This window comes from Oryzias latipes, chromosome 4 (assembly GCF_002234675.1).
Source record: "Oryzias latipes chromosome 4, ASM223467v1".
Taxonomy (NCBI): domain Eukaryota; kingdom Metazoa; phylum Chordata; class Actinopteri; order Beloniformes; family Adrianichthyidae; genus Oryzias; species Oryzias latipes.
In genome coordinates, this window is record NC_019862.2 from 11,624,333 (window position 1) to 11,641,990 (window position 17,658).

At 37.2% G+C, this 17,658-nt stretch overlaps 1 protein-coding gene across 3 annotated transcripts; it reads left to right on the top strand.

Annotated features, from left to right (window-relative positions):
* The first annotated feature begins 18 nt into the window (after positions 1–18).
* Positions 19–10,321, top strand: srek1ip1 (SREK1 interacting protein 1). Of its 3 annotated transcripts, none has more exons than XM_020702337.2 (6): positions 19–79; positions 650–724; positions 7,953–8,000; positions 8,512–8,670; positions 8,835–8,907; positions 9,598–10,321. In XM_020702337.2, exons 1-6 carry the CDS (start codon positions 25–27, stop codon positions 9,830–9,832), a joined length of 645 nt encoding a protein of 214 aa, XP_020557996.1. In that variant the 5' UTR covers positions 19–24; the 3' UTR covers positions 9,833–10,321. The 3 variants fall into 3 exon arrangements, with proteins under 3 accessions (XP_020557996.1, XP_020557998.1, XP_004067926.1); XM_020702339.2 differs by having other exon boundaries at positions 72–107; XM_004067878.4 differs by lacking the exons at positions 19–79; positions 650–724 and adding an exon at positions 7,438–7,608.
* Positions 10,322–17,658: the final 7,337 nt, after the last annotated feature.

A 17,658-nucleotide genomic window follows, 5' to 3' on the forward strand; every position in this document is an offset into this window, starting at 1 on the left:
CAAAAAAAGGTATATAGGTACCTCATGCTCACAATGGCAGAGACCGATGCATGTGCACGTGCGCATGCACACAAGGCAGGTGAAGTGATCTGAAGTCAGAAAAATATGTATGGTTTTTTTGCCCTCATCCCTGCTTTATGTTTTTTTGTATGTCCCAAAGACTCTATTAAAAGGGGGGGGGGGGGGGGTAACCCTTTGAAATCTCACCTGGCTTGCCTACAAGTTTACGTTTTCCTGTTTTTTCTGGACTTCTTAAGAGAACCCCACGACAGTCCCTCTACCAGTTCTCTGGCTCTGGCACTGTTTACGTTAACCATACCTGGATTAGCTCATGGATCATGCTCTTAGATTTCTCTGTGGATTGGTTGCTCAGATGGATTTAATTAACTGGAATTAGATTGTGGAATACTGCACTTGAATATATGTTATGGGCTGTTTGCTTAACCCTCTCCAGCCTCACTTCTAGACTTCAACTCCTTTAGGATACATGAGTGTTGCGACTATTGGAGTTTACTTGATGCCTTATTTAACACTGTAATTCATCTTTGGCATAACTTTTGGTGTCCTCTGCCAGCAGCCATTGGTCTCACCAATGTCAGTCCAAGTTTTATGTGAACAAAATATCATAAAAAAATGTTTTTCCTTGCAGGTAACTTCTGGACCATCTCACCTTCCTCTCATTCCCAGATGCTGGGAGCTTCGACACATGCTCTGCTGCTGCCAGGTACCTGCTTCCACTTCATCTAATTGTTTAGTCACATACAGGGGTTGACACAAAAGGTTTTTGGGTTATCTGATCCAGTTGAGGGTTGTGGAGACGTGGAGCTGCATCCTAAATGGAGTGCAGGGTTGTCTTACATTTCCTTTAAGCTCATGCAGCCAACGTGATGAAAATGCAATGTTCCATTGTCATGTGTTTGGCAAGTGTATTGTGAAGTACAGTATTCCTCCCTTATTCGCGGGGGTTAGGGACGAGAGACCCTCGCAACAACGCTGAACGCGTGAATACGGAGAACCACCTTCCACCCCCGCAGCAGAAGAACGTCTATCAGCGATCCTAACTCATCAAAACCCTTGTGAAACATTTTTGATGCTTTGGATACATTTATTAAAGAACATTGGACTATTGCTCAACAGTTATTTTTTTTTCTTTAGAGCAATAGACTGTACTGAAGCCCACTTTATAACGCAAATTAGGAGTGTGTCACTGTTCCTTAAAACCAGGAGCCCATGCTTCATCCTTCATCAGTTAGGTCATCTTCTTCCAGAAGGTGAAGAAGTTTTCATTCATATTAGAAACTTCTTCACCTTTCATTCATATTAGACACCTGCTTCGGATGATAATTTGGCTTCTCTCAGCGTTTATCTTCCTCAGGGTTTCAGGATATTTTCCGTCCACTTCTGTGTCAGCTGATGCAATTTCTCCGTACAGGGGCACAAACCTTGGCTATAGCAATTCAGGAACCGGTGGAAATAGCTGTAAAATATTACTAAGCAGCCGTCTGGGAAGCCGACGGGCCAACGTGCTCTTCATCTCCGCTCCCTCGTGCCCCGCAGCAAATGCAAAAGTCTCAAGCGTCTTGAGCTAAGTATTTGTGATGAACTGCAGTAGTCATATGACTGAAAAAAGATCTGCGAATACACAAAATCGCGAATTGTAAAAAAGCGAACAAGTGGGGCAATGCTGTATTTGTAAGATAATGTCAGCTACAGGCACTTATGATGTCGTACGGGTCATGCTGTCATATGGTGTCCTAACACTACACTTCAGTCTTTAGTAAGATGCGTGCTCCAGCCTCTTACTGACTGCTTGCAAATGCCTCACACACAGGTGTGCAGGTGATATGTAAGTGCCCATTTAGGGCGCCCGTAGAGCACCCACAAAAACTCCACTCTGAATATCGCATTTTCTGATTTCCAAGAGCCTAGCTGTGTGGGTGGGTGCCCACCTTTCACTTGAACAGCAGTAACAAGCTCCCTGCACAGTTCGTAGGGTTAGGGAGGTTGAAAAACGGAAAAAAATCTATATGACACACCTGAATCTCACCTACTTCACCCTTATGTGTTGTATAAGTGTTTGCTACGACCTGACGCCTGCAGCATGCCCATAGAAAGAATGTGAATGAACAGTTTTTTTTCCCTTTCTTGTAATGCATGTTCTTAGCTGTTTTTCCACTCTTGAAATGCATGTCACAGTGCACTGTACTCTGAGTGCTTTCTTGCTGCATCAAAATTCACTTGCAATTGATTCAAGAGCTTTGTTGTCATGTGGACCTGAATACGCTTTTTTAAATTGAACCAGAGTTCAGGTGAGCTTTCCCACCTGACAAACAGATCTTAAAACAAAAACTCTGATCCTAAACTTTTTCATAATATTGTGTGAGTTCATCAATAAGACCGGATGCCTCCTGGACGCCTCCCTGGGGAGCCGTTCCGGGCATGTCCCACTGGGCGAAGGCCACGGGGAAGACCCAGGACATGCTGGAGAGACTACGTCTCTCTGCTGGCCTGGGAACGCCTCGGGGTCCCCCCAGAGGACCTGGAGGAAGTGGCCAGGGCGAGGGAAATTTGGGCATCTTTGCTTAGACTGCTGCCCCGGCAATAAGCCGGATAAGCGGTGGAAGATGGATGGATCAATAAAGTAAACAACCATAAAGCAACTGAAGAGACTATCTCTTTACAGCAGAAACATCCTTTGACAATAAAATTAGACTTGGACATGTAACATTTAGCTCATTAGCCATGACTGTGAGCAAGTCATTCCCCTGAGTTGGATTTTTTACAGGTTCATTCATTTTGTGCAAGATTTTTTTTTCATGCTACTTCTGTATCAAAGTCTGAGATGGAACGGTGCAGTGCAGCCATTGTCTCTGAATGGGCCAGCTCAGTTTATGAATGTATTTATGTGGGAACAACTTCACCCACAGCCTTACTGTGTAGGCACATAGGTAGTGGTGGTAGAGACAGGCTTGCGTTTGAAGTTGATGCCGTTTTATTATGGTACAGCGTATGTGTCAACTCCAGGATTTTTGTCTCTCTTTACCTGTGTGGATAAAACAAGCAACTTTGTAATGGTATTGCCTTAACATGACAGGAGTTATGTGTTTTTAAAAATAAACTGCATCTAAATTCAGGTTGAGTCTCCAGTAGCATGTTAATTGCACATAAGCCTTTGCTTTTATGCCAAAGAGTAAAGCTTGTTACAGGTGATATTTTATTCACTCGTTAAATTAATGACTTTTGGCTTTGTTTATTGCCTTAGCAACTTCTCAAATACAAAATTCTGACTCACCTGTGCAGCCACATCCAAAGTAAAGTACAGTCAGAATCATTTTTGTGCTTCCAATCCCTTCCAAGAATTAAAAATTCTCCCACATTCCTCTGTCAAACCTTTCTCCTCCTGGTGCTCTACCTTTTCATTTCTGGTTTTCTGACATGAGAATCTAAAAACTAAACGATTACAATCTGCCTCTTAAAACCTGTTCTGCAACAGTTATTGCCCAACTATCTCACCCCTACAGTATCGGGAAAAAGTCATTAATATCTCATGTTGGGCAAAATATCATTTTCATCCACTATAACTGTTTGTAGCCTTGACTCCATTTTGTTTAAGAGTGAAGCAGATTTGTGGAAACCTACTTTCAGTGTTTGCATCAGAAACATCTATCAAATCAGAAAGCTGGCCCATTTCCCTGTCCACACTGCCCTTTACGTTTCTCTTTACTATACAACAAATGCTCTCTGTCTTTTGAGGTGCACGGCTGACAGCAGCTCACAAAGGTTCATGCTTTGTAGTTGGCTGCAGGAAGTGACTGAACTGTTTTCAGAGGAGTTAAAGTGGGACATCAGGGCTAAATAAGAGGAAAGAAAACCAAGGCTTCTGGTAAAAAAATCCTCACACTCCTATTTTTATCACCAGTAACAGTTTGTTGTGTGCCTACCTTAAATTCCTGACCTCCAACTTAGCTAAACTCTTTACAGATCTCCTTTACATCAAAGAGCCCTCATATGAAAGACACACACACACACACACAAATCATTGTCAGGGAGCACCAACAAGAGAACTAGGAGAGAGCAAAAGTAAAAAAGAGTGGCATCAGTAAAAACAGGTCAATTTTATATCTCAAGAACTTGGAAAAGTCAGGAAGCAGCATAGAATAGGGCTAGCAGTAGGATCAGTGGGGTTTTGAGTGAAACTGGGTATTAAAATGATGAATTTGCTCATAAAATAGTCCAATTTTAGCCTCTTCCTTATGGCTTTTGTTTGCCCTCTTGAGCAAAGCTAAAAGGAATTCCGTTTTCCAACGTGGCCACCCAGGCATGATGCCTGTGCTGTGGCAGGAACATTGTGTCAGGTGGTGAAGTCAGGAGACTCCTGGCGCTTGAGGTCAGACAGAAGTTTATTTTCCAAGCAAAGCCCCTGTCCAAAAACATCCCGTGCAGTGTCCTCGATGTCCTCCAGGTGCTGAGCTGTACTGTACAAAGGGAACAGCGTTCAAATGGACAGCTTATCCCTTTCAGACAGTACAGGGCCTTTCTATTGTTACTGACAAAATGACAGTTGGGATTGTGCAAACAACCAGTAACAACCAGTAAGGCGTGTGGCTGACATTTCTTGAAACTCGTACTGGACCACCCAGGGACCTGTAGGAACTGGTTTCAATGAGGCTTTGAATAAACCACTAACTAGACCAGTGACCTTTAAACACAGCAGCTTTAACCTTTTGTTGGTGATCTGCAAATCTACAACTGTCACTATGTAAATGAGCTTTGATCATTTTGGGGATTTCATAACCAGAAGTGCCCCTCTGCTAGTAAATTATCTGAAGAAGATTCCGATAGATGAACAAAAACAATAACATTAAGATTTAGTAAGTTGTTTTCTCTTCCTTTTTATTTGAAAAAAATATTAGTGCCATATAGAGGAAGGAGTAACCCAGTTTAAAAAACTTGTACAACATTTTTATACTTTTTTTTACAGCCCCTCCTAGGCAGCAACTACAAATTGTGTTAGATTTGGGATCTGATGACACCTATACATGCAGAAGTAGTACTACAAGTCATTATGTTTCATTTTAATATCATGTTTTACATGTTTTTTAATTGTCAATTTGTGGTTAGACTTGTACAGGTGTCCAGCAATCTGAAGAAGACCTGCTTCATCTAATACTCTTACTGCCGGTGCAACAAAATAGGAAATGATTACCAGTTATCTAAGAAACACTGTAGATTACTTTAACTTCTGAGTATTTTATCATTTTAGTACACATGGCTTGTTTGTTTACTCTAATATTTTTGCTGTCATCATCTCAGTTCTCACAGTCAGCATGTGTGTAACATAATACTGGATGACACAACATTCTGTTTAAAGAAAGAAGTTTCTAGAAATCAACAGAGTACTTCATGCTCAGCCACAGTTTAGGTCTAGGTCTGCTGCGTGTGTCACAAAGATGTAAAAAATGAATCTAAAAGCTTGCTGCTAAACTGGAAACATATTTTGATCTGGTTTCTTGTAAAGTTGATTTCGCTGTCTTCTTATTTTAAACTTTTTTTTCATAAACTGACAATATTAGAAAGCTGTGATTCATCACAGCTGGTAATGAAATGATTTCTGAGGATCTTATGCATTTTGACATAATTCAATGAAATGTATTCAAATGAATTACCGTGCCTACTGTTTTATTTTGCCGCTTTCTTTCTATGTCTGTGTTTTTGCATGTCATTATATCATACGTCATAACATGTTAATCAAATATGATCCATGAACTAATTTGCATTCAGATAAGACACATTTCACATATACATTAAATGTATTTATTATTGTAAACCAGATAGATGTAAAAGTCAGCTCCTTACAACATAACAGGAGCCAAATAGCAACTTAAAAATAGCTTTGCTTTATATTTTTGACGTGGAAACCAAATACAGCCTGTTACACATTTTGTTCAGATTATATTTATAGCAAAATACGTTCAAAAAATTTGCTTTATTATCGCGTTACTATTTTTAATTTTTTTTTTTTTTTTTTTGAAGATTGATTCAATCAGACAAAACAATCTACTCAAGGTATTAAATTAGTCGGGCTTCTTGGAAGAGAAAGATTATAACTGCAAAATGTTATATAACACTTTGCCTGAAACAGGACTTTAGTTTCGGAAGAAAATTTTTGCAGTGTAACTTAACAAATGTTTATTGATTTGACATTTTTTTCTGAAATGTTCGTAAGGAATTTCCCTTCTAAGGTGGTAATTTTTTTTGAAATAATACAGAGCCTTTAACCTGTCACCTGAGGTTTTAAGTGAACATAGATAATACTATACACCTTTGACCTGTGAGTTTTGCATAATTAAATTTGAATGCTCAGCCCAAATGAATTAGTTGCAGGTTTGCATTGGTGTCTTTTAAAATGTAAAAAGGCGTTACCTAAAGAAGATATTCTGGACACCAACATTTTACTTGAGACATTGTTGTGAAGTGGAAATATTGTGCAGATTTGGGTAAAAAAATGCGTGTTGATAGTCTTGGAAAAAAAAGATCTAGAATCAATAAAATGTAATATAATTTAAAGACAAAGTAAACCAAATGTTGCTTGAACTTTAGTCAAAATGTAAGTAAAATAGGAGAAAGTTTTTTCAAAGATAAAGTAAATGTAAGATGTTCTTAAAGAGAGTACGGTAGTATTATTAGATGTAACTTCGTCATACTATTTTGATTTTTAATTTAGTTTGTTTTGACTATTGTGATTAAATTTGAATGCTTTATTTATTTATTTTTACAAATTTCTGTTCTAATATGAGCTAAGCAATGTGATAAGCACAAGATCAAAGCTTTGTTTAAGGTTTAAGTCTCCTCCGTCCTCTTCAGTCATGGGGCCTATCTGTTATAAGAACGATTCGATTGTGCAGCCCTAATAGTTTCAATGCAGAAAAATGTTGCACTTATTCTGGCAGTTCCTGAGCCATACAGTGTAATCAAAAGCTGGAAATGGTGTGCGTCAGTGATCTTGTACCGCAGCCACAGACAAATGACAGCATGTCTGGAGGCCTCACATCTGTCTACAATTTCCATCCGTGACTCTAACCCGGAATGTCTTCAATTAATCCCTGCAACTATACGTTTGCCATTTAAAGTGATCAGGAAGGTCTGAAATGATACAGAAATACTTTTTGGTTTTAAAAAAGTAAAGTGGTGAACTCAAATTAAGCATCAAGTTTTCAATTGTTTTAATGTGTATATATATTTTTTGTTTTAATTAAGCAGTATTCTGTTCCTGGTTGATGTATTTACTTTTAAATGTATAGGAAGCAAAGAATACAGATTCATCCCAGTTAGGTTTTTCCTGTTTATTGATGTTTGAAAGAGGAAAAGCTTGAAAAACATCATACAGAGGAATTTGTTCAAATACAACTTCCATCCACGTGGGGGCGACACCGAGCCGCTGGTCTGTGACTGAGGACACAAGAACAAGATAAGGTGGAACGCAGTAATTTCCAGAACAAATGTTTCCGGACGACGATATTTTCCTCCAGGACTGTTTTGGCTCGCGCTGAACTTATTTTTTAATTTTTTGTACTTTTTTCGTCGTGTGAAGATCAATGGCTGTGCCAGGTTTGACATTTTATGTTTGTTATTCAGGTTTGTTGGTGAAGAAATACATCAACGCCGGCTCTTTACTAGCTACAAATGTAAACTGCAATGTATCCATGAAAAATTCCAATTTACTGTATTTTTTTGTTTTGTTTATATATATACAAACAAAGACCAGGCGTACAGTTAAAAAGTGTTAAAACTATAAAGCTGTAATAGCTTAAGCGCCGAGTGTGCCACCATACCTACTTTTCTTTTTTTTAAATTTATAACTTTACTGGTCTCTAATAATAATCCTACTTCGATCTCAGTATATATTTAACATCATATTTTGTTGAAACATGCGTCTTTATGTTATATTCTAGGACCAAATAAGGACAATATCAGGGCTGGATGTAAAAAGTGTGGATACGGTTAGTATTTGTTTATTTTTCGCTATGGGTTTTAGATTTAGTGTTATCAGTTTATCTGTTATGCACATTTTAGTTTAGTTTAATTTAGTTTAGCTTAATAATTCAATATATACTTGTTTTGCACACAATGCAAAATTAGTGCCAAACATACATTGACATATCTATAGGTATATAACGTGGGTTGCTGCTGTTGCAGAATAATTTTAGTAATCTTCTTTTTTATATCAATAATTTTGTCTTAAAGTAATTGTGATTTCTGTTTGCTATGGCTGTTAAAGGGCTATAGTTGTTGTTGTTTTTTTGTTAGAGACAGTCAAACAGCTTTGACCTAATTATATATTTTTCAGAAAATGCAATGCTTTGTAATGTGTAGTTACAGCGGCAGATTAAAAAACATTTTGGGGCTTTTTTTAGATATTAGTATTAATTTAATTAATACTGTATAGTTTTAACATTTCAGCAATATAAATATCTTCATTTATGAACAAATCTCACTAATTCTGTTCCTCAGCGGGTCATTTAACATTCGAGTGTCGAAACTTTGTGCGAGTTGACCCCCAGAAAGACATAGTTCTGGACGTAAGCAGCACCAGCACAGAGGAGAGTGAAGACGACATCCCTGTTCCTCCCAGCAGAGAGAAGCTAGGAAGGAGGGGTCAGCATCAGAAAGGTCAGATCTGAATTCTCTTCTTTCTTTTTTGTGAAGTATGTAATTTTTTAGAGTTAAATACAAATTCCATAAGTTTCCTTGCATTCAATAAAAGCAGAATCATTGATCTGCTTTTGAGTGATTGAAAAATTGATCCAATGTGGTCTTTGATTCTTGTGCTTTAGCTTCCGATGATGATGATGAAAGAAAAAAGAGGCGTAAAAGGAAGAAGAGCAAGGACAGAAAGTCAAGAAAAAGGTGATTTTTATTTACTTTGTCTTTTAACATTTATCTAATGCAATAGAGAACTGAACTCCTCTTAATTTGTTTTCATTCTGTGGTTTTGCTTTACTGTTGTGTAAAATTGCTGGAAGTTAGATAATACAGTTTCTGCTCTATTTCAAAGCCGTTGTGTACTTTATTTTTCTTTTAATGGTACTTGTCTTATTGAAATGACTACAGGCATTTTTGCTTTAGTCGTGTCAGTTTCCACCTGCCTCTCAGTTGAGCAAAATATGGACGCAAAAGCAGCTGAATTACTGCCTCATGTTTAATGAATTCTATTGCGTGTCCTAAGTTACTGTTCTTGTATCTACACCTCCCAGTTCTGTGATCGTTATCACATGTGCATCAACGACCGTGTGCAAAATTCCGGTACCAGTACTCTTATTGTTGTTTAACAGAAACAATTTGGTTTGCACACCAGGTTTTTCTGTAAACAAACCTTTTAGTAAATCAAGCTGGAATGGTAGCACAGAGGTATTAACCCTGTTTCCACCATCTGCTCGATAAAATAAGTCTTTCCAAACTAATGAAAAGCTGATTTTTCACTATGATTACATTTTGTACGATTTTACTCCCTTTTGAAACATTGAAACAGAGGTAGGTTTAGTTGTGTTGATTTAAAGGGATAGTCCATCCATTTTTTTTTTGTCTCTCTCTCTCCAGATCTAGTTCATCTTCAACTGAAGAAGACGCCCACAAAAAGCGGAAGAAACGCAGCAGATCCCATTCGGCTTCAGACCAAGAAGAGAGGCGCAAGAAGAAGAAAGATGGTCACAAGAAGAAAAGCAAAAAGACCAAAAAGGAGCATGGAAAGCATCACAAGAAGAGATTAAAAAAGAGGAAACATGCTTCGTCATCTTCCTCCTCTAGCTCCTCTGACTCTTCAGAATCTGACTGAAATGAGCAATAACGCAGATTCTGCATACGTAGTGCATCTCTAGCAATTCATGGTCCTGTTCCATCAAAATCTCCATCAGGTTAGAGTTTAAAATGTCACAGAATAAATGAAAACATGTGCATCTAATAGTGACTTTTGGATTTGTCTTTACCAAACCTTTTGGGTAAAAATGTATTTTTTTTATTTTTAAATAAATCAACTAAGTGTAAGATTTTCTGTGAAGTTTGAAGTTGTCCTATCAGGTTGTCTACACATCACTTTTGTTAGATCAAGTGAGTTGTTTTATTTCATTTTATTGTGTTACACTGGCATATCAACAAAGAAAAGCTAGTGAGTTTTAATACAAATCATTTCCCTATCAAATCCTGTAATCTCTGAAAATCACCTGGACAATCACCGGCCCACATAGATCCTCACTTAACAGCTTATTCATTCTTTTTATTTTGTCTGGTATGTTTTATTGTAGTAAAATGTTCATCTGTTTCAGTACTTTGTTGTGATTTATTTGGACACTGCATTCTGCGCATCTCCTGGGAGTATCAAAACATCCTAATTCAAGCATTTCGTTAAGTTCAGTATCTTGCATTTTTCTGGAATCATTGACCTTTCTTACACAGCTGTTTTAACATTTTTCAGATCTTCTTAAAAAGCCTTTTGGAAAAAGAAAAAAACATATAAAAATATATAAAATAAATAAAAATAAAATGAATTCACTGAATTTTATATATATATATAATTCAGTGAATTCATTCTGGGGTTCCCAATGGTTACTTTTTAAAGTTCAAGCAACTTCAAAAACATTCAGGTATTTCAAAACAAAATGCAATCTATTACAGCTGGTGTTTGCATCATTTACAGAACAGCTAATGTTCTGATGCACCAACAGCAAGTCTATATATATATATATATATATATATATATATATATATATATATATATATATATATATATATATATAATTTTAAAAGAAAGTTGATTTTTTTATTCTCTGAGTGCTGCTTGGGTGGCAGCTCACCATAGATGCTCTGTTCTTGTAAATGCTGCTGAGCTGATGGCCTAGAGTTGCCCTTAGTGGGACGAATATCATCTAATCCTATCTAAAGATCAATTTACATGAAACAGAGTAGAATACACACAGATTATTCAGACTGTAATATTGTTTCCCAGGTAGAGGGCAGCAACACACTAAAAGACAGATGCTGCTTGTCTTAAGAAAAAAATAAGATGCTTCCAGTTAAGACTGCTGGTAATAAGTATGCATACTGCTACTGAACAGTCGAGTAAATTAAAAATAGAAAGAGGCTTATTTGAAAAAATATGCTTAATAGAAACACTTTTTTTCATTTTTGTGTCAAAATGTGGTCTTACTGTGGAGAAAAGACATGTTTAAGAATTGATAATTGAAAGATTAAATTGCAAAAAAAAGTGCACACTTAAACTGATAATACATCAAGGTAAGTTGAGAGAAAACCGAATGCATCTTAAAAATGAATAAAAGTCATTTTGCAAAGTGGATCCACCTAGTGGTCATAGGAGGAATTTTTAGAAGATCAAGTTTTTGAAATGTGTCTTTCTTGTTTACAATGACACAGATAAACAAACAGAAAAGTCAAAACTGTAAGTCTGTGTATGTTTGTTTTTTTTTGTAAACAATTCTGAAGTCACATTCTGCACATTTTTCACAGAACTATTCATATTCATACTAGAAAGTTCCATCAGAGAGCATGAATCTTCAACCTGATGGTGAACTCCCTCAGTAGTTCCTGCAGTTTTTTCATTTAGCAAGCAGATCTATTTAAGCACGACAAAAGGTCCTGTTAATAAGAAAAAAATTAATAAACTAAGATTTTTTTTATTTTGATGAAAGTAAACTTTTGCACAAGGAATTGGGTATAAGTGAGGCAGATAACTAGTCATCCTTCTGATAGTAGGGGATTGAGTAATTCTAGTTAAAATCCCATTTCCTCTCACAAAAGCTAACCATTTTCCAGAAAGACTATGCTCAAGATTATAGTGACCTATTAAACAGCTCTCACGCAGTGTTACACAATGGAACTTTACAAACAACATGGTTTTATAAAGGCTAATGTTCTTAAGGTTCTCGTTCTAAGGCGTTAAAAGTAAAAACAATTTTATAATCTAAACTTCTTAAATCCAGATGGCAGGAGGACAGCAGTGGTACAAAGAAGAAATGAAGTTGATGTAGGGCTGCCGTGTGCAGCCACTCTGATCAAACCATATGCTGTTTGTATAGGACAACAACTGAGCGTCCCTGTTTTATCAGCTCATTGACTTTTATTGAGCCTGTTGGGCTACTAGGGAAAAAAAGGGGAGCAAATGCGACTCCACTGAGCCATTTAAATGGAAATGAGATGTCAAAGTCATTTTTTAGAGTCCTGCAGCACCAGAATGATGATTCAGCCTGAACATTAGCATCTTAGAGGCATTTACCTTAAACTTACTAATGGCTGAGGAAAAAAAGCTTTAGTAGAGGTCAATGGTCTCTCGTCTTTTTAAGGTATAATTTAAAAAAAACGTCTTTTTTTGGGGGTTTATTATTTTTGGTACATACGTTTTAGAGTTTTTTACACTAGTTTCCCTTTCTCATAATCCTAAAATACAGCTGCTGGTTCTACCACAGAAATTGCATGATGCTTTTTTCTGTGTTTAAGGAGAACTGCATGACTCCTTCTGTTTTGCCAATGGGGAATTCAACCCAGCAACCTTTTGGTCATGGATTTCTCTTCACCTTTAGATCACCAGAACTACACAGCAGAACATAATATCCTTACAGGAAAAAAAAAGAAGAAAATCCCTTATGTAGCACTTTGAGAACGGCCCAAGCTGAGAGATGGCGCCAATTCTGCTTCTGTAACCACTGTTGAAATATTATTTCAGAGACAGGTCGTCCGAGCATCTTGGAGCACACTTAGCACTTAAAAAATGCTTTCGAACAAAAAGATATACATTTGCTACTAATTTAACTCCTTCATCTAAGATTTCTCTCTTCCTTTCTTGGCTCTGAAACTTGGTCAAATGTAGTAAATGACCTGTAGGATAAATAGACAGCAGGCTACACAACCCCGGCCATCAAGAACGGAGGCTGTAATAAATATCCCATAGTTTGGCAGGAAGCGCGTTCAACTTTCTCCCAAAACCTGGAGAGAAGGAAAACGATGGGGTGAGCGGGGTGAGTCTCTGTTCCCCGCTTTCTCTTTGGTCAAAACTTTTTTCTTCCTGAAGTCTGTTATTACCGACCTAGTTCTTAAGTTCCCATTCAGAGCAGAGCTTGTTCATATAAACCTTGTGGTTAAGAGGCATCGCTGGACAGACTGGGTGGCTTTCACTAGGGAATTAACACTGGATCACATTGGAACATGATCAATGGGAACTCTGCTGTTAACCTGTGTTGGTTCAGGTTGCAGAGTTGGTAACACTGAGGGAAGTTTCCTGCTTCAGGGATGCAGGCCAGCCAGAATCAAGTATTTTGACTGAAATTGTTTAGGCTTTGTTCAGTTCCTGATCTTGTATTTCTAGTTTAATTGCGTTTTTCACATTAATTTTTGTGGACCAGTTTGACCATAAGGCCCTGTTTTATTTTACATGAAACAGGATGGAAGCAGTCACATTCAATAACCTGTAAGGCAAGTTGTTAAAAATATAGAATAGGATCAATGATCATGCAAACGAAACACTGCAGATGTGGCAGAAAATGCCTCATCTTTGGCTTTGAGGGTCATTAGATACAACACCCAGCTCCAGATTCACAAATGCATTGTGCATTATTACTCCAAGTTTTGATGGTGATGAAATAAAGGTTAAAAAAAAAGGTCTAGGTGAAACAGAAAATGTTGTTTTCCATGATCACAAACCTACAAGTAATACGGTAGCAAAATAACAGTTTGGCTTTTGATTGGTTCAAAGGTATAACACAATCAGATCACATTGCCTCTTAAGACATTTTAGGTTTTCTTGCAATAGTGAAGACATTGAAACCCTATATGCCACTTGCAAAATATACACTTTTTGCAATAAACTTGTGGCAATTGATTCGATTCAAATTATATAGCCCAATATACCATTGCAGTTGTCTCAACGGGCTTCAATAATTGTGAAAAACATCAAATCAGTTCTAAAATACAATAGCTTGTTGCTAAACGAAATTAAACTTTGCATTCCTGCCTTTAGACTCTTCTTCTCGGAAAGAAAAAACTCCTTAAAAGAAATCTTCATCCAAATGGAGCTGGGGGACGGTTGGGAGCGCGAGACGAGTCCCCAGCCATCCTCCACTTCCATCTGATAGATATTTCTTCTTCTCTGACTTTTCAAAATTAATCTATACATTAATTATTTTTATTGTTTCATTTTTCTTTGTGTAAGAGCTCACTGAACAAGAATGTTTTGAAATTAAACATGTTGTTAATGAAAGTGTTTTCATCAGTCTTTTCTTCATCATTCATGAAAAATGTATTTTTAAATGTCTTTCATTATTAGGATAAATTGCATTTTGCATGTTTCTTTTTTAACTATGAAATACTTCATTTCCTCTTTAAAATAATTGCTGCAGAAGGTAGCAGGAATGGTGTTTCTGACACATCCACCAAAAAAGAAAATTACCACAGACCCAAAAACTTCAGCACCACAGATCCTCTCAGCTCCTTGAGCGACGATAGACATTTTACGTGTCCTTGACATCAGACACATGTGGCTTTTTCAAAGACCAATGACATGGTGTCATCTCCGTGTCGGGCACAGCTGCTCACTCTTACTCCAGTTTTACTGTTCTTTCCACTCCACATTTATTTGGAAAGTGTTTTGTGCCTTTGTTGAGTTCTGTGGGGGGTTTCTTTCCCATTGTTTGAAAGAGACATCAAACGAGTCTGAGGGGCGCATAATAGCTTAAACATGATTGATGCTTTCTTCTGACACATTGACATTAGTGATCATGAGGCTTGACAAACAGTTTAAGCACAGATGTATTGTTTCAAAGGTATTTTTGATGGGTTTTAGTGCCTGAGATTGAATTTTTTTGTGAGTAAGTTCACAAATAACTCATTTTTTGGAGCATAAAACTTTTTTTTGGATGAATGATTCAATGTGATGGTCTGAATTTTTTATTTTCTCGTCTGGTTGGTTATATGGAGAAGTTACAAGATTTAGATTGCGTTTAACAGTGTTTCTGGATTAACTGAGACATACTCATCATCCCTAGCTGGGAGAACGAAATAAATCACATGTCCGTCTCAATGACTCCGTCTGAGCTGGTACAATATTCGTAGTAATTTTAAATTCGGCTTTTGTCTTTTCAAAGAACACTACCCCAACACTTACAGTACAGGATAACCTTCTGATTACATGCATAATCCCTGATGATCTTGTTTGTCAAAACATCCCTCAGTCCACTCTAGGAGTCAAAATACTTTAACTTTTGCAGGCACATCTGTGCTAGCAATATCTATGAGTGACAAACCGTTTTACAGTCATTTTTTGCCGTAATTTCGAGACCAAATTCTTTCTTCTTAAGTGCTGTATCTGGCTCATAAACCCCCTTAAAGTCCCTAAGGCAAAAAAAGCAGACTCTGTAATTGTCTTAGTGGCAGGGTGTGCATAGGAAGGAGGTTTATTAAGCAGCTGGAGAGAAGAAAACCCTGTGTGGGTGTTGTTAGTGTCTGATTCAAAGGATTGTTTATTAATTTGGTCCTATGATGGGCTTAGCTTTTAATTCAAAACATGAATCAACTGCAATGTTACAGAAATTAATTGGCAAATCCCAGCGTAATTGTCATATTTTTCATTGCACAATCTGAGCACAAAGCTATTTTGAATTATTTTTTATAAAGAATCTCTTTGGAACATTGTTCTGCTTTTATTTTCACCCTCAGCAGGTTGTCTCTTTTTTTAAACAGTTGCTTGTGGTGGACGGATATCAGAGAAAACTGCACGACTCTTCTCCTCCGGTTAGCCTGCTTTCAAAACTCAAAGGTATTTAAACATAAAATATGTAAACACTAGGACATTTCTGTTTTTTAAATCAAACGAACTACAGCAACAGTGGTTCATAGCTGTAAATAAAAATGATGTTGTGCCGTGATCTATCCGCCTTGTTGTGGGTGGAACTGTTGGCATGGAGTAAGCCTCCCCCCATTTTCTGTCATCCATCTGTTTATACTCTCTCCCACTACCTTACTGCCCCTTGCAACCCCAGACATTACCTATGCAGCAAAAATGGCGAGCAATATCAGAGACATATAGTCTTAAGCCAGATGCCAGCTCGGACGAGGAAAACAAAGAAGTACATGGATCTATTTGTCTGCAAGTGGATGCATCACAATTGAGATGACCAGGGAGCTTGTGGCCCACTGACTGTTGTACCTACATCACTGCTACAGACTTTTTCCGACAGCATGTTTCCGTCTGCTACAAATTTGCAATAATTTAAATAAATAAAATACTCAGAAACACAATTTTAAGCTTTATATGTTTTATATGTGTCCTCCATCATGAGAAAAATGCCACAAGAACATACTAAAAACACTAAAATCCCAATTTTCATTGGATTGTGTTTTTAAGGAAGAGTCACTCCCCAGGTTTTTTTTTGCATATTGGCTTTCTGTTTACAAACCATGAATGAGTGGAGTGACCAACAGATGGGTGCAGCATCTGCAGTTATGTGGACTTTGTGTTGGTCTTTTGTGGACTTTCAGGTCAATTTCTTTTCCTTCCCTCATCTGTCAGATGTTTGGTGTGAGGAAATTTGATCAGATAACAATTACAAGTGACGAAAAGATGCTTCCAATGTAAAGTAGTATTGTTTTCTCAGAGAAGTGGTGCAAAGCTTGGGGATCCAGGAAGAAATTGAAGCTGCCACAGCATGCTACTGAGAAGAACTAGTTGCGATGGTTTGGACATGTGGCAAGAATGCCACCTGGATGCCTTCTTAATGAGGCATCACAGGCAACTCCAACTGGAAGCAGGCCCTGTGCCAGATGCCAAGCACACTGGAGAGATAAGATATCTCGGTTTACCTTAGTATCCTTGCAGGAGCTTTTGGCATCCTCGTATGGGCTGGTACCCCAACTAGTAAGCCATAAAAAGGGCAAAGGGTATCTCCAAACAACATAACATAAACAGGCGCAATATACAAAAAAAAAAAGAAAAAATATTATATATATATAGTGTTTTTGTCTTCTATTTAAAAGCACAGAATAATGCCCAATAGCTTTGGATGAGAACAACAATTAAAATCATATTTACATTTAATAGTTAAGGTAGAATTATTAGTATTTTTTAAAGTATTTTAATGTTCACCAAAAATTCTAATTTAGTATTATAAATCTTTTTAAACTAAAGTCAGATTGACAGGTCAGATAGGATTCAGTTTTTTTCTGCAAAAGGGAAGACTCAGTTGGAAGAAATAGACATTTTGAGACAGTAGATGAATGAATAAAAAGACATATTTTTTATATTATCTGTTGTATTAGCATTTCTGCTCTTTTTCAAATGTAAACTTTTATTGCAAAGTGCAGCAATTTAATTTCCTTTTCAATATTCAGAGGGCGAATTGTTGTTTTCATCTTTGTCTTCTTTTATTCTCGTGGATCTGAAAGCGCTCACACACAGACTCCATTCCATCCTGACGTTTGACCTTTATGCCACACTGGATGACAAATCCAATGCACCAATGACACATGAAGAAAATCGAATTTTGGGTTTGAGTTGATCCAAGAACAAAATATAACGTCAACTCATTTTCTTAGACGTCAGAGCTTTCTAAAGGGGTCACGGTAAATGAAAATAATTATAAGAAAGTCAGAAGTTTTCGTCCT